Genomic DNA, 26,587 nt, shown 5'->3' with positions numbered 1-26,587 from the left:
TGTTTGATCTGGCCAATACCCTTGTTTCGTTTTGTTCGGTCTGGCCAATACCCATATTTCGGTCTGTTTGATCTGGCCAAGACCCTTGTTTCGTTCTGTTCGGTCTGGCCAATAACCATATTTCGGTCTGTTTGATCTGGCCAATACCCTTGTTTCGTTTTGTTCGGTCTGGCCAATACCCATATTTCGGTCTGTTTGATCTGGCCAAGACCCTTGTTTCGTTCTGTTCGGTCTGGCCAATAACCATATTTCGGTCTGTTTGATCTGGCCAATACCCTTGTTTCGTTTTGTTCGGTCTGGCCAATACCCATATTTCGGTCTGTTTGATCTGGCCAATACCCTTGTTTCGTTCTGTGCGGTCTGGCCAATACTCATATTTTTGTCTGTTTGATCTGGCCAATACCCTTGTTTCGTTCTGTTTGGTCTTTCCAATACCCATATTTTGGTCTGTTTGTTCTGGCCAATACCCTTGTTTTGTTCTGTTCGGTCTGGCCAATACCCATATTTCGGTCTGTTTGATCTGGCCAATACCCTTGTTTTGTTCTGTTCGGTCTGCCAAAACGCATATTTTGGTCTGTTGGATCTGGCCAATACTCTTGTTTCGGTCTCTTTGATCTGGCCACTACCCTTGTTTCGTTCTGTTCGGTCTGGCCAATACTCATATTTTGGTCTGTTTGGTCTGGCCAATACCCATATTTTGGTCTTTTTGTTCTGGCCAATACCCTTGTTTCGTTCTGTTCGGTCTGGCCAATAACCATATTTCGGTCTGTTTGATCTGGCCAATACCCTTATTTCGTTCTGTTCGGTCTGGCCAATACACATATTTCGGTCTGTTTGATCTGGCCAATACCCTTGTTTCGTTCTGTTCGGTCTGGCCAATACCCCTATTTCGGTCTGTTTGATCTGGCCAATACTCTTGTTTCGGTCTCTTTGATCTGGCCAATACCCTTGTTTCGTTCTGTTCGGTCTGGCCAATACCCCTATTTCGGTCTGTTTGATCTGGCCAATACTCTTGTTTCGGTCTCTTTGATCTGGCCAATACCCTCGTTTCGTTCTGTTCGGTCTGGCCAATACTCATATTTTGGTCTGTTTGGTCTGGCCAATACCCATATTTTGGTCTTTTTGTTCTGGCCCTTGTTTCGTTCTGTTCGGTCTGGCCAATACCCATAATTCGGTCTGTTTGATCTGGCCAATACCCTTGTTTTGTTCTCTTCGGTCTGGCCAATACCCATATTTTGGTCTGTTTGATCTGGCCAATACCCTTGTTTCGTTTTGTTCGGTCTGGCCAGTACTCTTGTTTCGGTCTGTCTGATCTGGCCAATACCCTTGTTTCGTTTTGTTCGGTCTGGCCAATACCCATATTTCGGTCTGTTTGATCTGGCCAATACCCTTGTTTTGTTCTGTTCGGTCTGCCAAAACGCATATTTTGGTCTGTTGGATCTGGCCAATACTCTTGTTTCGGTCTCTTTGATCTGGCCACTACCCTTGTTTCGTTCTGTTCGGTCTGGCCAATACTCATATTTTGGTCTGTTTGGTCTGGCCAATACCCATATTTTGGTCTTTTTGTTCTGGCCAATACCCTTGTTTCGTTCTGTTCGGTCTGGCCAATAACCATATTTCGGTCTGTTTGATCTGGCCAATACCCTTATTTCGTTCTGTTCGGTCTGGCCAATACACATATTTCGGTCTGTTTGATCTGGCCAATACCCTTGTTTCGTTCTGTTCGGTCTGGCCAATACCCCTATTTCGGTCTGTTTGATCTGGCCAATACTCTTGTTTCGGTCTCTTTGATCTGGCCAATACCCTTGTTTCGTTCTGTTCGGTCTGGCCAATACCCCTATTTCGGTCTGTTTGATCTGGCCAATACTCTTGTTTCGGTCTCTTTGATCTGGCCAATACCCTCGTTTCGTTCTGTTCGGTCTGGCCAATACTCATATTTTGGTCTGTTTGGTCTGGCCAATACCCATATTTTGGTCTTTTTGTTCTGGCCCTTGTTTCGTTCTGTTCGGTCTGGCCAATACCCATAATTCGGTCTGTTTGATCTGGCCAATACCCTTGTTTTGTTCTCTTCGGTCTGGCCAATACCCATATTTTGGTCTGTTTGATCTGGCCAATACCCTTGTTTCGTTTTGTTCGGTCTGGCCAGTACTCTTGTTTCGGTCTGTCTGATCTGGCCAATACCCTTGTTTCGTTTTGTTCGGTGTGCCAAAACGCATATTTCGGTCTGTTGGATCTGGCCAATACTCTTGTTTCGGTCTCTTTGATCTGGCCAATACCCTTGTTTCGTTCTGTTCGGTCTGGCCAATACTCATATTTTGGTCTGTTTGATCTGGCCAATACCCTTGTTTCGTTTTGTTCGGTCTGGCCAGTACTCTTGTTTCGGTCTGTTTGATCTGGCCAATACCCTTGTTTCGTTTTGTTCGGTCTGGCCAATACCCATATTTCAGTCTGTTTGATCTGGCCATTACTCTTGTTTCGGTCTGTGGAGAAAATGAAGGTCGAATTTATTTCTGGCTGGAGGAGAACATATTTCTGGCTATAAAAAGTAACTAGCTAAAATTTGTCAATTTGCTAATCAAGAAAAACTAATGAGCACAAAGTTTTGTCGCGAGAAAAATGTTTATTTAATGATGTTTGTTATAAATAAAATTTTGTTTCACGCCGTCAACTTGAAACTGTTAAGGACACAGAGATAGATTTTCGCAAAAAACTATGAAAACGGTGGAATTGCAATATTTTTCAGAACAAGCTCAGAACAAGGCTTGATATTCTCATATAAAATATACACTCCGTGTTGCAAGTGCAAATTTCAATTTGCCGAATTGTGTTCAGTTTTTGTCATCCAAACGGAGAGACTTCGCAAGGTCGAAGGAATAGAGTCTAATAATTAAAAAAATTTAAAACTTTGGTCAAAAATGTAGAGAGAGCTGAAAAAAGCAACTTAACTCGCTAAAGGGTTTAGAGGATTGGTGAAAGCAATGAACAATAAATCTAAGCTAAGTTTAAGTTTTACAGCAAAGACAGCAAAGTTTAATTAGGTTAAAATGTTACAGAAAAGTTATCAAATTTTAAAAAAATACTGCAAATTGAAGGACGGTTTGATTGGAACGACAGAGTTTAACTACCTCTCTATCAAAATAGCAGTGAGAACGTTTTGCCGCTTTTCAATTACTTACTTTTGTCGCATTCCAATTATTAAGACTCTATCTACACATGTAGTGTGTTGGTGTTTTTTTTGTTTTTTGAAACTAAATTTTTCGTAATAATTTTTCCGAAAGTTCTCACACAGATTTCATTTTACATTTTTGTCAGTTAAACGTATCAATTTTTAATTAATCTCAATCGAAAAATGTTGCAATTATATTAGTCCCGCCGTCGTTTTTACGACTTGTATGGGCGTATTTGTATTTCGACAGACTTTTTATAGCTGAAACAAGTTCGTTCAAGACTTGAACTTGGAATTTTGACATTGGACTTTAACAGTAGCTTTGCTTTTAATCTATGATAATTAGGAACCGCTGGTAAAAGTTTTCAAACTATAGACACCCTCACCTATCGATCTACCCCCAGCTGTCAACCTAACTCAACCACCTATAGACACACACACACACACACACACACACACACACACACACACACACACACACACACACACACACACACACACACACACACACACACACCTCAATTAACCACCCCTACCCTAAATACGTAACAAGCTACCTCTCCCCGCTTGCGTACCTCCAAACATACTTAAGTCCTCTACCACCACCAGCGGCCACAACTCTCGGCTAAATGATTCAGAATTTTCGAAAACACTTTTTTTAAGTTGTTTAAGATAAAAAGGTACTTCGCTATTTCTCTTCTTTAGGTCTGAGTTTGTTATTGTTAGTTTGTTATATGACACAACTCTTGGAGTCACTTCAACTATATTCTTCAAATACGTTCTTCTGGTTATATTTTTTGCAGGTTTTGGCCTATCCGATTGGTTTGCTGAACTTCTGAGTTTCGTCCTCAAAAAAGAATAAATAGATAACGCCCGGAAGGCATTAGGTTCTCTTGGAAGCTTATGACTTGAAAACCTCTGAGTGTGCGATTCACCAAAACTCTTTATGAGACATCAATTCATGATGATAGAGTTCGAGGGTTTTTAAAGTTGAACGTCTCTCCTCGCTCCTCATCCTCACAACCTTATTCCACAAGTAACACCGAACAGTACCCATGAAAGGACCATACTAAACCCCTAAGTACATATGGAAAAACCATGGTTAACCCAAAGTACCCATGATAAGACCACGCTCAACCCGAAATACATATATTGAAAAGACCAAGATTAACCCAAAATAATTGCGAAAAGACCCTGGTCAAAACAAATAATCTATGAAAAGACCACGCTTTAACAGTAGTTCTCATGAAAAGAAGATGATTACCAAAACTACCCTTGAAAAGACCATGCGCAACCCAAAATACACATCAAAAGGAAATTGATTAGTCCAATGGCCCTATGAAAAGACCATACTCAACAAATAATTCACATGGAAAAGGCCATGCTTAACACAAAGTACCCATGAAAAGACAATGCTTAAAACAATGGAACCCTAGAAAGACTCTAGTCTGCACAAATCACCTATGGAAAGACCAAGCTATGACATTACTTCCCATGAAAACACCATGCTCAACCAACAATACATATTGAAAAGACAACGCAACCATGAAAAGGCCATACTCAACCCAAAATACTTATTGGAAAGACAATGATTAAGCAAAAATATTCATGAAAAGACCATGCTCAACTCATAATACATATCAAAAAGACCATGTTTACCCCAACGCACTCATGAGAAGGCCATGCTATACCCAAAATTATTAGTTGAAAAGAATATAGTTAATCCAAAGTAACCAAAAAAACTTGCGTGAACCAAAATACCCAGCAAAAGACCATGCTTAACCCAAAATAAACGCCAAAAAAGACCCTGGTCCGAAATATCTATGAAAAGACCATGCTTTAACAGTATTTCCCATGAAAGGAAAAAGATGAACCTTAAGTACCCATGAAAACACCATGCTTAAAACAATCTACCTATGAAAAGACCCTGATCAACCCGTGAAAAGAGCCCAAAATACTTATTCAAAATACAAATTCTCAATGCTTACCCCAAATTACATATTTAAAAGTCCATGATTAACCCAACGTACCATTAAAACACCCTGCTTAAACCAAAGTACCCATGAAAGGATCATGCTTAAGTCAAAATGGATTTTGAACAAAGCCTGCTTAATAATTGAAAAGAAAATGCTTAACCCAAAGTATTCATAAAAAAACTTGCGTGAAGCAAAAAACCATGAAAAAAAACGGTGCCTGACCCGAAATAACCACGAAGAATCCCTGGTCAACACGAAATACTTAAGAAAAAACCATGCTTTAACGGTACTTCCCATGAAAGCTATGAAAAGGATTAACATAAAGTGACCATGATACTTTTTTGCTTAAAATAATCTACCCCTGAAAAAACCAAGCTCAACCAGAAATTATTATCGAAAGTACATAATAACCCACAAAACGCTTTGATAAGACCATTCTTAACCCAACGTAACCAAGAAAAGCTCATGCTGAGCCGAAAACAGTAAATGAAAAGACAATAATTAACCAAAGTACCCATGAAGAGACCATGCTTAACTCAAAATACATATTGAAAAGACCATTCTAACCCAACGTACCCATGAAAAAGCCGTGCTCAACCCAAATTAGTTGTTACAAAGAGTATGGTTAATCCAAAATAGCCCACAAAAAGAACTTGCATAAACCAAAATACCCATGAAAAGGCCAAGCTTAACCCAAAATAAACGCGAAAACACCCTGGTCAACACAAAATTACAAGACCATGCTTTAAAAGTTTTTCCCATGAAAAAAAAATTAATTAACCCAAAGTACCCATGAAACGAACATGCTTAAAATAATCTACCCCTGAAAATACCATGCTAAACCCAAAATACTTATCGAAAAGTACATTATAACCCAATGTACCCGTGAAAAGAACATGCTCAGCAAGTGTTTTAATTTAAAAAAACGATGCTTAACAAAAGTATCCATGAGAAAACCACGCTCAACCAAAAATACATATTGAAAAATCCCTATTTAAGCCAAAGTACCCATCAAAAATGCCAGGCTCAACCCAAAACACAAATTAAAAAGACCATTCTTAACCCAAATTACCCATGAAAAGAATATGCTTAACCCAAATTACATATTGAAAAGTTCCTTGATTAACCCAACTTACAATTAAGAGACCTGCTCAAACCAAATTACCCCTGAAAAGATCATGCTGAAGTCAAAATGCCTTTTGAACAAAGCCTGAATAATTATTGAAAAGAACATGTCTTACCCAAAGTATTCATAAAAGAACTTGCGTGAAGCAAAGTACCCATGAAAAAAACCATGCTTAACCCAAAATAACCGCAAAAAGTCCCTGGTCAACACCAAATATTTATGAAAAACCATGTTTTAACGGTACTTCCCATGAAAGGTATGAAAATGATTAACATAAAGTAACCATGAAACGACCATGCTTAAAATAATCTAACCTTGAAAATACCATGCTTAACCCAAAACACTTGTCGAAAAAGTTCATTATAACCCAAAAAACGTTTTTATAAGACCATTCATAACCCAACGTAATCATCAAACGGTCATGCTCAGCCGAAAACTCTTTCGGAAAAAGACTATGGTTAACCAAAGTACCCATGAAGAGACCGTGCTTAACTCAAAATGCATATTGAAAAAACCATGCTTACCCAACGTACCCATGATAACACCTATGAAAAAAACCATGCTTCAACAGTACTTCCCAAGAAATGAATATGATAAACTTAAATTAACCATGAAAAGACCATGCTCAATCCAAAATACATTTGGAAAAGAACATGATCAACCCAAGGGACCCATGAAAAGACCATGCTCAACTCATAATACATATCAAAAAGACCATGTTTACCCCCAACACACTCATGAGAAGGCCATGCTATACCCAAAATTATTTGTTGAAAAGAATATAGTTAATCCAAAGTAAACAAAAAAACTTGCGTGAACCAAAATACCCAGCAAAAGACCATGCTTAACCCAAAATAAACGCCAAAAAAGACCCTGGTCCGAAATATCTATGGTCCGAAATAAAAGACCATGCTTTAACAGTATTTCCCATGAAGGGAAAAAGATTAACCTAAAGTACTCATGAAACCACCATGCTTAAAACAATCTACCTATGAAAAGACCCTGATCAACCCGTGAAAAGAGCCCAAAATACTTATTCAAAATACAAATTCTTAATGCTTACCCCAAAATAAATATTTAAAAGTCCATGATTAACCCAACGTACCATTAAAACACCCTGCTTAAACCAAAGTACCCATGAAAGGATCATGCTTTAGTCAAAATGGACTTTGAACAAAGCCTGCTTAATAATTGAAAAGAAAATGCTTAACCCAAAGTATTCATAAAAAAACTTGCGTGAAGCAAAAAACCATGAAAAAAAACGGTGCCTGACCCGAAATAACCACGAAGAATCCCTGGTCAACACGAAATACTCAAGAAAAAACCATGCTTTAACGGTATTTCCCATGAAAGCTATGAAAAGGATTAACATAAAGTGACCATGATACTTTTTTGCTTAAAATAATCTACCCCTGAAAAAACCAAGCTCAACCCAAAATACTTATCGAAAGTACCTTATCACCCACAAAACACTTTGATAAGACCATTCTTAACCCAACGTAACCATGAAAAGCTCATGCTGAGCCCAAAACAGTAAATGAAAAGACTATCATTAACCAAAGTACCCATGAAGAGACCATGGTTAACTCAAAATACATATTGAAAAGACCATTCTAACCCAGCGTACCCATGAAAAAGCCGTGCTCAACCCAAATTAGTTGTTACAAAGAGTATGGTTAATCCAAAGTAACCCACAAAAAGAACTTGCATAAACCAAAATACCCATGAAAAAGCCAAGCTTAACCCAAATTAAACGCGAAAAGACCCTGGTCAACACAAAATTACAAGACCATGCTTTAAAAGTTTTTCCCATGAAAAAAAAATTAATTAACCCAAAGTACCCATGAAACCACCATGCTTAAAACAATCTACCTATGAAAAGACCCTGATCAACCCGTGAAAAGAGCCCAAAATACTTATTCAAAATACAAATTCTTAATGCTTGCCCCAAATTAAATATTTAAAAGTCCATGATTAACCCAACGTACCATTAAAACACCCTGCTTAAACCAAAGTACCCATGAAAGGATCATGCTTTAGTCAAAATGGACTTTGAACAAAGCCTGCTTAATAATTGAAAAGAAAATGCTTAACCCAAAGTATTCATAAAAAAACTTGCGTGAAGCAAAAAACCATGAAAAAAAACGGTGCCTGACCCGAAATAACCACGAAGAATCCCTGGTCAACACGAAATACTTAAGAAAAAACCATGCTTTAACGGTACTTCCCATGAAAGCTATGAAAAGGATTAACATAAAGTGACCATGATACTTTTTTGCTTAAAATAATCTACCCCTGAAAAAACCAAACTCAACCCAAAATACTTATCGAAAGTACATTATCACCCACAAAACACTTTGATAAGACCATTCTTAACCCAACGTAACCATGAAAAGCTCATGCTGAGCCCAAAACAGTAAATGAAAAGACTATCATTAACCAAAGTACCCATGAAGAGACCATGGTTAACTCAAAATACATATTGAAAAGACCATTCTAACCCAACGTACCCATGAAAAAGCCGTGCTCAACCCAAATTAGTTGTTACAAAGAGTATGGTTAATCCAAAGTAACCCACAAAAAGAACTTGCATAAACCAAAATACCCATGAAAAAGCCAAGCTTAACCCAAAATAAACGCGAAAACACCCTGGTCAACACAAAATTACAAGACCATGCTTTAAAAGTTTTTCCCCATGAAAAAAAAATTAATTAACCCAAAGTACCCATGAAACGAACATGCTTAAAGTAATCTACCCCTGAAAATACCATGCTAAACCCAAAATACTTATCGAAAAGTACATTATAACCCAATGTACCCGTGAAAAGAACATGCTCAGCAAGTGTTTTAATTTAAAAAAACGATGCTTAACAAAAGTATCCATGAGAAAACCACGCTCAACCAAAAATACATATTGAAAAATCTCTATTTAAGCCAAAGTACCCATCAAAAATGCCAGGCTCAACCCAAGACACAAATTAAAAAGACCATTCTTAACCCAAAAATTACCCATGAAAAGAATATGCTTAACCCAAATTCCATATTGAAAAGTTCCTTGATTAACCCAACTTACAATTAAGAGACCTGCTCAAACCAAATTACCCCTGAAAAGATCATGCTGAAGTCAAAATGCTTTTTGAACAAAGCCTGAATAATTATTGAAAAGAACATGTCTTACCCAAAGTATTCATAAAAGAACTTGCGTGAAGCAAAGTACCCATGAAAAAAACCATGCTTAACCCAAAATAACCGCAAAAAGTCCCTGGTCAACACCAAATATTTATGAAAAACCATGTTTTAACGGTAATTCCCATGAAAGGTATGAATATGATTAACATAAAATAACCATGGAACGACCATGCTTAAAATAATCTAACCTTGAAAATACCATGCTTAGCCCAAAACACTTGTCGAAAAAGTTCATTATAACCCATAAAACGTTTCTATAAGACCATTCTTAACCCAACGAAACCATCAAACGGTCATGCTCAGCCCAAAACTCTTACGGAAAAAGACTATGGTTAACCAAAGTACCCATGAAGAGACCATGCCTAACTCAAAATGCATATTGAAAAAACCATGCTTACCCAACGTACCCATGATAACACCTATGAAAAAACCATGCTTCAACAGTACTTCCCAAGAAATGAATATGATAAATTTAAATTAACCATGAAAAGACCATGCTCAATCCAAAATACATTTGGAAAAGAACATGATCAACCCAAGGGACCCATGAAAAGACCATGCTCAACAAACAATCCATATTGAAAAGGCCATACTTAACACGAAGTACCCATGAAAAGACCATGCTTAATTCAAATTAACCCTAAAGAGACTCTAGTCAACACGAAACACCTATAACCTATAACAAGAATATGTTTTAATAATACTCTCCATAGAAAGACCATGCTCAACCGAAAATTGTTTTAAAAGACCATTTTTTACCCAACGTAACCATTGAGAGGTCATGTTAAGCCCAAAAACTCATGATTAACCCAAAATACCCATAAAAGACCATGCTTAACCCAAAATAAACGCGAAAAGACCCTGTTCAACACAAAATATCTACTCAAAGACAATGTTTTAACAGTAGTTCCCATCAAAAGAAAAGATTAACCTAAAGTACCCATGAAACGACCATGCTTAAAAAAAATCTACTTATAGAAAGACCATGCTCAACCCAAAATATTTATCGAAAAGTAGGTTATACCCCGATGTATCCATGAAAAGACCATGCTCAACACAAAATATATATCAAAAAAACATGATGAACACAAAAGACCCTTGAAAAGACCATGCTCAAAAAAAATTATATTGAAAAGGCCATGCTTAACACGAAGTACGCATGAAAAGAACATGCTCATTTCAAATTAACACATAAAGACTCTAGTCAACACAAAACACCTATAACAAGACCATATTTTTACAATACTTCCCATGAACAGACCATGCTCAACCCAAAAATCGTTTTGAAAAGACCATTCTTAACCCAACGTAACCATTGTGAAGTCATGCGCAGCCCAAAATACTTATCAAAAAGAACATGATTAACGCAAAGTGCTATGCATAGACCATGCTTAACTCAAAATACATAATAAAAAAGCCATGTTTAACCCAACGTACTCATGAGAAGGCCATGCTCTACCCAAATATTTTGTTGAAAAGAAAAGAATTAATCCAAAGTAACCGAAAAAAGAACTTGCGTGAACCAAAGTACCCAGGAAAAGACCATGCTTAACGCGGAAAGCGAAATGATCCTGGTCAACTCAAAAAATCTATGAAAAGACCATGCTTTAGAAATGTTTCACATGAAAGGAAAGAGATTAAACTAAAGTAGCCATGATGAGACCATGCTTAACTCAAAATGAATATTGAAAAGACAAGACTTACCCAACGTACCCATGATAACACCTATGAAAAAGCCATGCTTCAACAGTACTTCCCATGAAAAGAAAAAATTAACCTAAAGTACCCATGAGAAGACCATGCTTGAAGTAATCTACCCATAAAGCGACCTTCCTTAACCCAAAATACTAATCGAAAAGTACATAATAATCCAATGTGTACATGAAAAGAACATGCTCAATAAATATTTCATATTAAAAAACGATGCTTAACGCAATGTATCTATAAGAAGATCACGCTCAACTTCAAATACATATTGAAAAGACCTTAACTAAGCCAAAGCACCCATAAAAATGCCAGGCCCAATCAAAAATCAAATTGAAAAGAGCATACTTTCCCCAAATGACCCGTGAAATGGCCATGCTCAACCCAAAAAGACCATGCTTAACAAAAAGACCATGATTAACTCAAAAAAGACATAAAAAGAGCATGTTCAACTCAAAATACAAAAAAAGACCGTTTTGACAAAAAGGTACACAAGAAAAGGCCATGATCAACCCAAACAACTTATTGAAAAAAAATATTTAACCCAAATCACCCATATATAGAATTTGCACGAAACAAAGCACCCATCGAAAGACCATGCTTTAACATTAGTTCCCTTGAAAAGAAAATGCATAACATAAAGTACCCATGAAAAGACTATGGTCAACAAATAATTCATATTGGAAAGCAATGCTTAACACAAAGTACCCATGAAAAGACCTTGCTTAACAAAATTAACACAAAAAGTCTAACAAATAAAGTGTTCAACACCTTAAAAAGACTATGCTTTAACAGTCACCCATAAAAAGACCATGCTTTACCCAAAATACACCTTGAACAGACGGTGCGTAACCCAATGCATCCATGAAAAGTCCATGATAACAGAAATTCATATTCAAAAGACCCTCAATAACCCAAAGTATCCAAGAGAAGTCTATGCGCAACTCAAAACACATATTAAAAAACCATAAATAACTCAAAGTACCCATGAGAAGTCCATGCGCAACTCAAAATACATATAAAAAATTCCATGTTTAACCGAAGTATCCAGGAAAGGAACATACTGAACCCAAAATAAATATTGGAAAAACAATGATTAACCGAACGTACCCATGAAAAAGTAATGCTTAAATAAAACACCCATGCATGAAAAGACCATGCTAAACCCAAAATACTTGTCGAAATGTACATAATAACCCAATGTATCCATGAAAAGACCATGCTCAACAAATATTTCATATTAGAAAAGCGATGCTTAGCCCAAGGTATCTATGAGAAGACCACGCTCAACCAAAAATACATATTGAAAAGACCTGATTTATGCCAAAGTATCCATGAAGAAGCCAAGTTCAACCAAAAAGACATATTGAGAAGACCATTCTTAACCCAAATTAACCATGTAAAGGCCATGCTCAACCCATAATGATTATTGAAATGACCATGATAAACGCAAAGTAACCATGAAAAGGTCATGACCAGCTCAAAAAACTTACTTGAAAGAACATGTTTAACCAAAAGTACCCATAAAAGAAATTTGCGTGAACCAAAGTACCCATGAAAAGAATACGCTTTAACAGTACTTCCCTCGAAAAGAAAATGATTAACCTAAGGTACTCTAGAAAAGACCATGCTCAACAAATAATTCATTTTGAAAAGGGATGATTAACACAATATACCCATGAAAAGACCATGCTTAACACAAATTAACCCAAAAAGTCTCCCAAAAAAGGTGTTTAACCCAAAACACCTTAAAAAGACTATGCTTAACCCAATGCATCAATGAAAAGACAATGATACCAAAAATACATATCAAAAATCAAAGGACCATCAATAACCCAAAGTACCCATGAGAAGACCATGCGCAACTAAAAATACATTTTAAAAAGACCATGCCTAACCTTAGTATCCATGAAAAGAACAAGCTTAAACCAAAATACATGTTAAAAGGACAATGATTTACCCAACGTGCCCATAAAAGTTCCATGCTCAACACAAGCTACATATTGAAAAAACATCATTAACCGAGAATACCTACAAAGAGAACAAGTTTAACCAGAAATACGTATTGAGAAAACCTTGGTTAACCCAAATTACCTTTGAGAAGACCAGGTTCAACTCAAAGTACATATCGATAATACTATATTTTACGCAAAGTAAACAGGAAAAGACAATGCTCAATCCAAAATATATATCAAAAAGACTATGCTTAATCCAAAGTACCCATGAAAATACACATGCTTAACTCAAATGAAAAACTAAAAAGTCAATCATTTGTCCAGCGAACCAATTAAAAGTACATGCCTAAACCAAAGTACCCATAAAAAGACCACACTCAACTCAAATCGAATATCGAAGAGAACCTGCTCAAAACAATTGGACCTAGGAAAAGAACGGAATTAACCCAAACGATTATTAAAAAACCCAACTTATCCAAGAAAAGACAATGCTCAACTCACAATAAGTACTGACAAGAACAAACTTAACCCCATGTACCAACAAAAAGAATTTGTCTAAACCAATGTAATCATACAAGCTTAACATAAAAAACCACGAATAGATCCTTGTAAGCACAAAATACCTACAAAAAGACCCTTTTTAAAGAGTACATGCCTCGAAAAAATTATAATTGACTATATATATATATATATATATATATATATATGTATATATATATATATATATATATATATATATATATTATATATATATATATATATATATATATATATATATATATATCGAAAAGACCATGCTTTACCCAATGTACCCAGGAAAAGACCATGGTCAACCCAAAATACTTATCAAAGACACCATGCTTAACCCGAAGTACCCATGAAAAGAACATGTCTAACGCAAATTACATATTGAAAAGATCCACGATTAAAACCAACGCACTCATTAAAAGACGTACTCAACTCAAAATGAATGTTGAAAAGAATCTGCTAAAACCAAAGTTCCTAGGAAAAGAACACGCTTAACCCAAATAAATTTAAAAAAAACATGATTAACCCAAATTGTCCATAAAAAGACCATGCTCAACTCACAGTAAATACTGACAAGAACATGCTTAACCCCATTTACCCAAGAAAAGAACATGTGTAAGCCAAATCACCTATGCAAAAACAATACTTAACAAAAAGAAACCACGAAGAGACCCTGCTTGACCCAAATCCCTTTAAAAACATGCTTTAACAGTACTACCCATGAAAAACGTATTATTAACCAAAACTGCCCATGAAAAATCCATGCTCAAAGCAAAATACATAATGAAAAGACCATGCTTAACCCAACGTACAAGTTGAAAAGACCATCCTTAACCCAGCGTACTAATGAAAAGTCAATTCTTAACCAAAGTATCTACAAGGAGACCGTTCTTTACCGAAGATACCCATGAAAAGAACCTCCTTGACCCAAATTACATATTGAAAAGATGATTAACCTGAGGTACTAATGAACAGACCATGATTAGTCCAAAGTACCCATACCCATAAAAGGAACATGCTTAAACCCAAGTACCCATGAAAAGGCCATGCTCAACTCAAAATAAACATTGACAAGAACAGGCTTAAGCCGAAGTACGCATAAAAAACATGTTCAAACCGATGTACTCATGCAAAAACCATGTTTAACCTAAAAAAAAACGATGAATAGACGCTTGTCAACACAAAATATCTTTAAAAATATCATGCTTTAACATTACTACCAATGAAAAGACCATGCTTAAACCAAAGAAACCAAGAAAAGGCCCTGGTCGGCCCAATATACCTATAACGAGACCATGCTTTAACAGTATTACCCCTGAAAAGACCACGATTAACCTAAAGTAACCATGAAATGACCATGCGTAACCTAAGGTACCCATATTAAAACTTCTGTAAGTAGGAAGCTCAACAGTGTGTTTTTAGCCTTTAAAGCTCGCTTTTATTTTTTGAATTTTTAGTCAAAAATGCGATTGTGTAATTTTAGTCAACATATCCCCCCTTGTACTTTTAGTCAATTAATTTGAGGTCTACCTACCCCAAGGCAAGTTTTCGCAATGACTTGATACCTGTGAGAGCTCGGGAAAAATAACAAATAGCGGCTTGAAAAAACACTAACCAAATACCGACACGAGACACAGTAAAGCCATGTGCAAGGTTATGACACTGACGAAGTGGAGCAGCAAGGGTATGTTGTCGGAACTCGCGGGGAAAATGTTACTCAGGGTTGCAAAGGCGACAATCTGTGCCAGTAACTCTGTCATCGCGAAACCCACTTTCTCCCCACTGTCCGAGGGTAGAAGGAAAGTGAGACCAGACAGCATGTAGACAGTCACAATGGGCACAATTAGAATCATAGTATAGAAGAGAGGCTTCCGCTTCAGTTTTATTGTGAACACCATTTCGTAGTCTGAGTTCTCGATAAAACGAGTGAAAGCTTCCTCCATGTTAGTGATTTCCCATTCGTCATTTGGGACATAGTGATCAAAATTTTCCCCTTCATTTTCTAGACCTAAAACACTTATCCTCCTCGTATTCCTTCAAATTTCGTGCAATTTTTCTGCCCTAACCAAGCATACCTTAACTCATTAGTATAAACCAAATTAATAGAAACCATCAGTTAAACAACAAATTTTTTTAGCTTAAACCAGAATAGTTTGTATTAGCATTAGTATAACATTAGTATAAACCAAAAACAGAAGTAAAAAAAATTTCTGCCTCCATGTTTATGAACCCTGCATTTACAAATTGTAGTTAGACAGAAAGTTATAGTATAAAAATACGCTTGAGCTTGTCGGTCGCCAGAGAGTTTAATGAACTGTAAGTTGCGGATGATTTTGTGCGTGTCTGTATTTGTATCTTTGTCTGTGTCTGTTTCAGTGAGCATGTGTTTGCCTGTTTAAGTGCGTGCAAGTGTGTGCGTGTGGGGTGTTTGTGTGTGGTGCGTGCAAGTGTGTGTGTGTGTCGTGTGGGTGTTTGTGTGTGTGTGCGTGTGTCTGTGTGTGTCTGTGTGTGTGTGTGTGTGTGTGTGTGTGCGTGGTGTTTGTGTGTGTTTGTGTGTCCGTGTCTGTACCTGTGTCTGTGTCTTTGTCTGTTTCGGTGTCAATGTGTTTGCGTGATTGAGTGCGTTCAAGTGTGTGCGTGCGTGGTCATTGTGTCTTTTTTTGTGTGTGTATGTATGTAAGTGTGTGTGGTGTGTGTGTGTGTGTGGTGTTTGTGTGTGTGCTGTATGTGTGTGTGTGTGTGTGTCGTTTGTGTGGTGTGCTTGTGTGCGGTGTATGTGTGTATGTCCGAATCTGTATCTATGTTTGTGTTTTTGCCTGCATCTGTGTGCATGTGTTTGCGTGTTTGAGGAGGTGAGTTAATAATTTTTTTGTACAAACTAGTTTGCATGTGTCTGAGTGTGTGTGGGGTTTGTGTGGTGTGTCTCTGAGTGTGGTGTATTTGTGTGTGTGTTCGTGTGTGCGCGTGTTTCTGTCCTTGTCTGTATCTGTCTCTGTATCTGTGTCTGTTTCTGTGTGCATGAGTTTGCGTGTTTGAGCGCGTGCAATTGTGCGCGCAAGTGTTTGTGTGTGAGTGGTGATTGTGTTTTTTTGGTGTATGCGTGCGTGTGTGTTCGCGCGCGCGCGTGTGTGTGTGTGTGTGTGTGTGTGTGTGTTTGTGTGTGTGTGTGTGTGTGTGGGTGCGTGTGCTTGTATCAGTGTTTGTGCGTGTATGCAATTTTGGTATGAGCGTGTTTTTGTAGTTATATAGAACGTGAAAGTACAAATTTACGCTTGAGCTTGTCAGACGCAAAAGTATATCTTGAATTTTAAGTTGTTGATTTTTTTTGCGGGCGAGTTTGCATGTGCGTGTGAGGGTGTGCGTGTGTTGTTTGTGTGGTGCGTCTCTGTGTGTGTGGTGTATTTGTGTGTGTGTGTGTGTGTGTGTGTGTGTGTGTGTGTGTGGTGTGTGCTGCTTTTCTGTATATGTGGAATTTTGTTGCCTGTCTGTGTCCGTGTCTGTATGTGTGTATGTCTCTGTATGCATGAGTTTGCGTGCGTGTTTGAAGGTGTGCAAATGTGTGTGTGAGTGGGGGTGATTGTGTCTTTATATGTGTTAGTGTTTGTGTTGGTGTGTGTCATGTATATGTGTGTCTGTGTTTCGTGTCTTTGTGTCTTTGTGTTCTTCTATGTCTGTGACCGTTATTACGCGACTGTATTTGTTTCACTGTTTGCGTGCCTTTTAATGTGTGTTTGTGTGTGTGTGAGAGAGAAAGAGAGAGAATGTGTGTAAGTGTTTGTGTGTGTGTGTATTTGTATTAGTGGGTGATGGTAATTGTGTTTCTGTGTGTTTGTTTGGGTTATCGTGGTTTGCGTATGTTTTTCGCTTGAATGTGTTTGTATTGTGGTGAGTGTGTGTTTGTATCATTAACTGTTTGTGTGTGTTGTCTTTTTGTATGTTGGTGTGTGTGTTTGCATGTTGGTAGTTGTGTGTTTGTGTGTTTGCTTGGATGTGTTTGCGTTTTTTGGTTGTTGTGTGTTATTATGTGTGTACGTGGGTTTGCTTGTTTGTGTTTGTATCGGGCTGCGTGCAAGCGCGCGTGTGCGTTTGTGTATGTGTTTGTAGTGGGTGTGTGTGTGTGTGGTGTGTGATGTGTGTGGTGTGTTTCTCGTGTGTTGTCTTTTTATGTGTCTGTCTGTGTCCATTTCTGTATGTGTGTCGGTTTCTGTGTGCATATGTTTGCCTGTTTGATTGTGTGTAAGTGTATATGTGTAGCGATTGTGCTTTTGTGTATGTGTGTGTCTGTGGGATGTGTGTGTATGTGTGCTGTCTATATGTTTTCTGTGTGTGTGTGTGTGTGTGAGTGTGTGTATGTGTTTTTGTGTTTGAACCATTGTATTAGTTCGTGTAATTGTTTTGTGTGAGTGCGTTTTTCAGTTTTATAGAACGTCAAAACACATAATTTATTGTTTTTTTTTGCTTGCGTGTGTGAGTGTGAGTCTTATGTGTGAGTGGTGAGTGCGTGAATGTCTGGTGTGTTTCAGTGTGATGTGTGTGGTTTGCATGTTGTTGTGGTGCGTGTGGTTTGTGGTGTGTCTGTGAGTGTTGTGTGTCTGTGTGTGTGATGTACGTGTGTGTGCCTGTATCCGTGTCTGTATCTCTGTCTGTTTATGTGTTTATGTGTTTGCGTGTATGGTTGCTTGCATGTGTGTGGGATTTTTGTATTGGGGTGTGTCTGTGGCATGTGTTGTGTGTTTGTGTGTATGCGTTTGTGTGTGTGCGTCATGTATATGTATGTCTGTGTTTTGTGTCTGTGTGTTCTTCTGTGTCTGTGACCGTTGTTATGCGCCGGTGTTTGTTTCACTATTTGATTGCCTTTTTTAATGTGTTTTTGTGTGTGTGTGTATTTGTGTTTGTTTGGGTTGCTGTGGTTTGTTTGTTTTTTCGCCTGTTTGTATTGTGGTGCGTGTGTGTTGGTATCATTAACTGTGTGTGTGTGTCTGTGTGTTCGTGTGTTCTTGTGCGTCTGTATGTTTGGATCATTGTGTGCGTGATTGTGTGTTTGTGTTTTTGTGTGGGTGTGAGTTTGAAATTATATAGGAAATTAAAAAACAAAAAATTTTTGAGCTTTTCAGAAGCAGAATTTTTTTTAACTTTAAGTTGGGGATGATTTTTTTGGTTTGTGCGTGAGTGGCTTGTGTCTATGTGTGGTGTGTGCGTGTGTCTGTATGTGAGATGTGTTTGGTGTTTGTGTGGTGTGTTTGTGTGTGTGTGTGCTGTGTCGTTTGCGTGTTTGAGTGCTTGCATGTGTCTATTTTTGGTGATTTTGTCTGATTGTGTTTGTGGCGTGTGGTGTGTGTGTGTGTTTCGTGTCTGTGTGTTCGTCTGTTTTTTTTTATTGTAAGCGTGTGTGTTTTTTTCCTGTTTGAGTGTCTGTAGCTGAGTGTGTTTTCGTTTGAGAGCCTGCTTGTGTTTTTGCATGCATGGGTTTGAGTGCTGGTAGTTGTGTGTTTGGGTGTTTGGTCGGGTGTGTTTAATCACTTGTTTGTGATTGTATTGGGCTGCGTGCAAGCATGTGCGTGTCTGTATTGTTTAGTGTCTGTGTGCCTGTGTATGCCTGTGTTGTTGTTTATGTATAACGTTAAAAGATAAAAAGTAAAGTTTTTGTTTATGTATAACGTTGTTTTCTGTGTGTGTGTGTGTGTGTGAGTGTGTGTATGTGTTTTTGTATGTGAACCATTGTATTAGTTCGTGTGTAATTGTTTTGTGTGAGTGCGTTTTTCAGTTTAATAGAACGTCAAAACACAAAAATTATTGTTTTTTTTTTGCTTGCAGTCTTATGTGTGAGTGGTGACTGCGTGAATGTCTGGTTTGTTTCAGTGTGATGTGTGTGGTTTGTATGTTTTTGTCGTGCGTGTGGTTTGTGGTGTGTCTGTGAGTGTTGTGTGTCTGTGTGTGTGGTGTATGTGTGTTTGTGCCTGTATCCGTGTCTGTATCTCTGTCTGTTTCTGTGTTTATGTGTTTGCGTGTTCGGTTCCTTGCATGTTTGTGGGATTTTTGTATTGGGGTGTGTCTCTGGCATGTGTTGTGTGTTTGTGTGTAGGCTTGTGTGTGTGCGTCAAGTATATGTATGTCTGTGTTTTGTGTCTGTGTGTTCTTCTGTGTCTGTGACCGTTGTTATGCGCCTGTGTTTCTTTCACTATTTGAGTGCTTTTTTTTAATGTGTTTTTGTGTATGTGTGTGTGTGTGTTTGTGTTTGTTTATTTGTTTTTTTGCGTGTTGATAGTTGTGTTTTTGTGTGTTTGTTTGGGTTGCTGTGGTTTATTTGTTTTTTCGACTGTTTGTATTGTGATGCGTGTGTGTTGGTATCATTAACTGTGTGTGTGTCTGTGTGTTCGTGTGTTCTTGTGCGCCTGTATGTTTGAATCATTGTGTTCGTGAGTGTGTGTTTGTGTTTTTGTGTGAGTGTGAGTTTGAAATTATATAGGAAATTAAAAAACAAAAAATCTTTGAGCTTTTCAGAAGCAGAATTTTTTTCAACTTGAAGTTGGGGATGATGTTTTTGTTTTGTGTGTGAGTGGTTTGTGTCTATGTGTGGTGTGTACGTGTGTGTCTGTTTGGTGTTTGTGTGGTGTGTTTGTGTGTGTGTGTCTGTGTGCTGTGTCGTTTGCGTGTTTGAGTGCTTGCACGTGTGTATTTTTGGTGATTTTGTCTGATTGTGTTTGTGGCGAGTGGTGTGTGTGTGTGTTTCGTGTCTGTGTGTTCGTCTGTTTCTGTTATTGTAAGCGTGTGTGTTCTTTTCCTGTTTGAGTGTCTGTAGCTGTGTGTGTTTTTGTTTGAGAGCCTGCTTGTGTTTTTGCATGCACGGGTTTGAGTGCTGGTAGTTGTGTGTTTGTGTGTTTGGTCAGGTGTGTTTAATCAGTTGTTTGTGATTGTATTGGGCTGCGTGCAAACATGTGTGTGTCTGCATTGTTTAGTGTCTGTGTGCCTGTGTATAACGTTAAAAGATAAAAATTACGCTTGAGCTTGTCAGACGCAAAAGTATTTAATGAACTATAACTTTTTTGCGTGCTTGTTTCTTTGGGGATTGTTTGTGTGTTTTAAATGTGTGGGTGTTTGTGTGTGCTTTGTGGTTGTTGTGGCGTGTGTGTGTATGTCTGTTTTAGAGGTGTGTGTGTGTTTTTGTGTGTGTGTGTGTGAGTTTAACTGTGATTGTGTATGTGTGTGCGTTCGCGTGTTGGTAGTTGTGTGCTCGCGTCTTTGTTTGGGTGTGTTTGTGTTGTTTTGGTTTGTGAGTTTTAATGTGTACGCACGTGTGTTCGCTTGTTTTTGTTTGTGTTGGGCTGCGTGCAAATGTGTGTGTGTGTTTTTGTCATTTTGTGTGTGTTTCTGTGTGAGTGTATGTTTGTGGTAATATAGAACATCAAAATACAAAAATTATGCTTGAGCTTGTCAGAGGCAAAAATATTTATTGAATTTCATGCTGGGGATGTTTTCTGCGTGCTTATTTGAGTACATGTGTGTGTGTGTGAGTCTGGCGTGTTTGTGTGTGTGTTTGTGTGTGATGTGTGCGTGTTTGTGTGGTGTGTGTGCTGTGTCTCTGAGTGTTGTGTTTTTATATGTGTGTATTTGCGTGTTTGAGTCCATGCAAATGTGATATGTGTGTGCCTGTTGATTATGTCTCAATTTGTGTGTGGTGCGTTTGTGTGGTATGTGCGTGCTTTATTTGTCTTTATTTGTATGCGTGTGTTGTGTGTTTTTATGTGTGGTGTAAGTGGTATCTGTTGTGTCTGTGTGTTTGTCCTTGTCTGTTATTTTGCGCGTGGGTTTGTTTTCCTTTTTGAATGTCTGTTATTATTGTGTGTGTTTGTGTTTGAACTTTTGTTTGTATTTATTTGTGTTTTGGTAGTTGTGTGCTTGTATGTTTGTTCGGGTGGGTTTGTGTTGTTGTGGTTGGTTTGTGTGTTTCTGAGTATGCCTTTTCGCTTTTTGTTTTTGTATCAGGGTGCGAGAAAGCGTGTGTATGTACTACTACTGTTACTACTATTACTACTACTACTACTACTACTACTACTACTACTACTACTACTACTACTACTACTACTAAAACTACCACTGATACAACAATTGATTTCCATTAAGAAATAAAGGCACTATTACAAGGCAATCAAGTAAGGATTTAAGGAAAGAGTATAAATGTAACAATCATTCATTTAAACCAAACTAGCATCAAGTTATTTGTTAAACAAGAAACTTTTCGTTAACAAATTTGTTGAAGACTGATCTCGAATTGCTATTAGCTGTTACTTGAACCACTGAAAAACCTATCGTGTTCCTTTTGCAATTGTTTTGCAGTTGATCTAGCCAAGTCTTTTGCTGTCCTCCCACAGCTTTCACGGCGTTTGGATAATGCTCAGTGGGGTTCCATTCAAGAGACTTTTTGGCAGTCTGTTGCTCTCCATTCTTTGGACGTTTCCAAACCATTTAAAGCGTCTAATCTTGATAATTTTTGATATGGATGGCATTTGTGTTTTGTTTAGCACAAACTGTTTAGTAAATTTTTTCATGTAAGACAATCAAAGTATACGACGTAGGCAGTTGAGGTGAATGCTATCAAGTTTTTTCACCAAATTTTCGTTTATCGACCATGTCTCTGAGCTGTACAGCACCGCTGACAAGATGACCGCTCTGTAAAGCTTGCACTTCAATGTTGTAGCTAATTGTTTGTTTTTCCAGATGTTCGAAAAATCGCTGAAGCGTTGTCTACCTTCATTCAATATACATATAATTTCGCATCACCGTCCCGTAAACTGACGAAGGATCCTAGATACTTGAAAGCATTAACGCTCCCAAGTTCGGTACCTGAAGCGTCCCTTACACTGCTCGAAAAACTTCTATTAACTCTGGCCTTCAGTTTACCGCAGTATCTCGCTTCATGTACTTTTCGACCGTTAACAGACTTGAATTTTTGTTGGCATCTTTTGCATGTTAAGCTCTTTTCAAGGTTTTTGAACTTTGCACCAATGGGCTTCACTAACTGAGGCTTTGTGTTTTCATCAGCTGTCTTGCAATATTTTGACTCGTGTACTTTTCGTCCAATCACAGTATCAAAAGAACGCATACACTTCGAGCATACTTTTGATTCGTTGGTAGGTTCCGGTGGTCCATTGTGACTAGTCTCGCATGTCAAATATTTCAAGCGGATCTTGTCTCCTTTCAGGGTTTCAAACCAGCCTGCTTTTTTCTTCGTTCCCTCGAGCACCTCCGCGCCAATGGATAAGCTCCAGACTTTGTCTCTCTCCCTGAGGAATCCAGTTTGTCTTTTGTAACATCCGGTTATAATCTCGACTTGATCTCGTCTGATGTTGAGGCCATTGGCGTTGAAACGATATTCCCATGTTTTTGGTCTTGCTAACGTTAATCAGGAGACCAACCTTCTGAGCACCTTCTTTAATCCTTCAACGGTTCTCTTCAACACCCGGATCATAATTTCCCGCAAGGGCAACATCATCAGCAAAGTCAAGGTCCGCAACATTTCGGCCAATGTCTATTCCACCATGCACCGCGCTTGCCAATACGTAATTGATGCCAATTCCGAACAGAAATGGAGACCTTACGTCAATTTGACGAACTCCAGCTCTGATGTCAAAAATATCCCCTACATATCCTTCAGATTTGACTTGTCATTTGAAGCCATCATAGCTATTCTTAGTAAAGTTCACAATTTTTACGGGTAGTCTATAATGCCTCAGTTTTTCGTACATGAGTTCTCTTTCAACTGAATCAAAAGCCGCTCTATAGTCAATAAAGCAGAGACTAAGATCAATTTGATACAACAACGTTTTTTCAATAATCTGACTCAGCGCAAAAAGCTGGTCGGTACAACATCTGCTCTTCCTGAATCCACACTGGTCTTCCGTCAGTACCTTATCAAGAGCTTCCTTGCATCTGTTTAAGGTTACTGCATCAAACACTTTCCCGGGCACTGACAGTAGGGAGATGCCACGATAATTGCTACAGTCTGTTCGTTTTCCTTTATTTTTGTATAGTGGTACAATCTGCGCAAATTTCCAGTCCTCTGTTAGATGTTCTGTTTTCCACGACTTGTCTATTGTATTCCAGATCACTTGCGCAATGCCGTCACCAGCTTTTGACATTTCAGCTGAGATCTGGTCCACTAGTTTTACCATTTTTCAGTTTCTGTACAGCATCAGTAATTCATTCAAGCGAATGGGACCAAGATCAATCTCAATTTCTTTTGGGGCTCCAAAATTTTGTGATGGACAAGTTTTGCAACTATATGACGGACTCAAGACTTGTTTGAAGTGTTCCGTCCACCTTTCCAAACTCTCCTCTTTCTTTCCTAGCACTTGGCCATCTTTAGACATAAGCTTTGTTGTTTGTGGACAAAACTTTCTGCAAACAAGCTTTATTTCGCCAAACATTTCCTTAATGCTACCTCTATCAGCAAGTTCTTGAATCAGAGTACCCTTTTCATATAGGGTTGTTGGCCGTAATACAATTAGTCGCGCCACCAACTAGAGGAGCATTGCCTCGTTAGCGCAGCTTACGGGACTGAGCCCCGTAACGCTTACCCCAGGGGACACCACGGGGAGGTGAGGATGGACTTTGCCCCCCACTACTACTACTACTACTACTACTACTACTACTACTACTACTACTACTACTACTACTACTACTACTACTACTACTACTACTACTACTACTACTACTATTACTACTACTACTACTACTACTACTACTACTACTACTTCTACTACTACTATTACTACTACTACTACTGCTACTACTACTAGTAATACTAAAAAATTTCTACAATCTCAGGCTACTTGAAAAAAACGTTTGTGAAAAATGCAATTTACATTCAAGATGAACTAACCAGTAGTAATTTTCAAATGGCATTTGAGAATAATTTTTCTCAAGTTGCACTGAGATTTTTTTCAGCAAAAAACTTTTCATTTTGTTTCCAATTTTTTGGAAGTATTATTGGAAGTGTTTTTGTAAAGTAACGACGAGATCAATATGGAAATACATGAGGGTTCGTGTGACGAATGTAGTAGAAAGTTTTTCAAATTATGTTCGAATGATGAAAATAGTGGAAAATTGTTGACGTTAAACTGGTCGAAAAACTGCCGGACAATAGCCATTCGTCCGACGGTTGGTAATTAAACAAATTTTTCATTAAGTGTAAATTAAGTTTGAGAATGTAACCATTACGGTTTAAAATACCCAGGTTGAGGTGCCATACGAAAGTGACCTCTGATCAGACCAAATTCAACGCACACGGTGTGTTCCCAGACCAAAATTACAGGGTCTGGGATTTCGTTCGAGCGCACAATAGTATGATCAGAGGTCAGTTCGGTCTGGGGATGGTATGATCAGAGGTCACTTCGGTCTGGGGATGGTATGATCAGAGGTCACTTCAGGATGGGAATCATTCTTGACTTCCTTCACTTAACAAGCCACTCTAAATGACATTGTTTATGAAAAGTGTGAAAAGAGTGAAAAAAATCATAGTGGGCATAATGGTGGAAAAACGAGTGTAATTTTTTATCAATTCACTGTAAATGACACTTTTTACGAAGAGTGTAAAAAGAGAGGAAAAAAGTGATGGGAAGGAAGCTTAATGGTGGAAAAAAGAGGGGAGTTTCTTACCACTACACCCTAAATTTTACACTTTGGAAAGAGTGTAAAAAAATTGGAGAAAACAGTGTAAAAACAGTGTAAATTACACTCTTACACTCCCATCCCCGCTAACTAGAGGTGGATTAAGGGTGAAGCCCCGGCCCGTAATCAAGCCAGCCAGATTTAAAGAACCAATCACGGTTGAAGGTTAAGAAAGCATTTTTCAATGATCGCCCGCAAAAAACAGCAAACATTTTTGCCTTCTTGCAACTGTGACTGCAAGGGAGAAAAATTTTAGGGTTGAATATATCCTTAAATCCTGCACGCGTGTTTGCTTCTTACTCGGGTCGAGAAAAGTTATGTAAGAAATGCGCTGAAATGTGCTGATTTTTTAGAAATTTCAGCGCAAAACCTTAAAAAAAAATGCGTTGAAATGTGCTGACAATCACTGATTTTTCAAAAAATAGCATGACTGAGACTCGAACCATACTCTCCGTTGGCGTTTAGCCATCACTTAATCCACTGCGCCATTGATTCCAGATACTCTTCCCATTTAATGTGACTTTAGATTAATAAACAGTCTAAGAAGAAATGCGCTGAAATTATGTAAGAAAAATTTAAATTGCTCTTTTATTATCGATTATTTTTTTTTTAAAAAAATGCGCTGAAAAACGCTGAAATGCGTTGAAAATATGTAAGAAATGCGCTGAATTTTCAACCTATTTCTTACATATTTTCATTGCATTTCAGCGTTTATCAGCGCATTTTAAAAAAAAAAAATTAATCGTTAATATAAGAGCAATTTAAATTGTTCGAAGTTTAGGAATCGTTGTCAAAAAGCGTTTAAATCCACTAAATAAATTTAGGAAATCGGCTGACTTTTGAATACTTTTCTCACAAAATTTCAGCGGATTTCAGCGTATTATTATTTAAGATTCTTGCGCTGAAAAATTTGAAAAAATCAGCGCATTTCAGCTCATTTTAGCGCATTTGAGCGCGTTTCAGCGCATTCAACTCATTTTTACATAATTTTAGCACATTCAGCGCATTTCTTACAAAACAATGCACTGAGACGGCGCTGACATCTCGACCCGGGTATAAAAAATTGTGACAGACAAAAACACTATAAAGGTTTTTCCTATGTGTGGAAATGGATACTTACGTGGTCTGGTGTACCCTCTCTCAACAATAGCTAGGGAAATTGTGCAGGCCTGCTGATCAAATGGGAAATTGCGCACATTGAAGTGACAAGACAGCGTAATGAGTTTTCTGCCATTTGGAGGAAAAATCTGCCCTGTGTATGCAGCTGCGACCCTTT

The 26,587-nt window shown here is 38.0% G+C and overlaps 1 protein-coding gene across 1 annotated transcript in view; it reads right to left on the bottom strand.

The window, feature by feature from the left end:
• LOC142335068 (acetylcholine receptor subunit alpha-type unc-63-like) overlaps window positions 1-26,581 on the bottom strand; it is a 34,270-nt gene extending 7,689 nt beyond the window's left edge. Inside the window, exons 1-2 of the mRNA XM_075383406.1 lie at window positions 26,432-26,581; window positions 15,260-15,652 (exon numbers count right to left, since the gene is read on the bottom strand). Coding sequence (XP_075239521.1) covers window positions 15,260-15,587 — 328 coding nt within the window. The 5' untranslated portion in view covers window positions 15,588-15,652; window positions 26,432-26,581. The remainder of the gene's footprint in view (window positions 1-15,259; window positions 15,653-26,431) is intronic.
• Window positions 26,582-26,587: the final 6 nt, after the last annotated feature.

The sequence above is a fragment of the Convolutriloba macropyga genome, chromosome 2 (genome assembly GCF_964194025.1).
Source record: "Convolutriloba macropyga chromosome 2, txConMacr16.3, whole genome shotgun sequence".
NCBI lineage: Eukaryota > Metazoa > Xenacoelomorpha > Acoela > Convolutidae > Convolutriloba > Convolutriloba macropyga.
The sequence above is the reverse complement of the archived record's forward strand: the minus strand, read 5'-3'. Positions and strand labels throughout refer to the sequence as shown.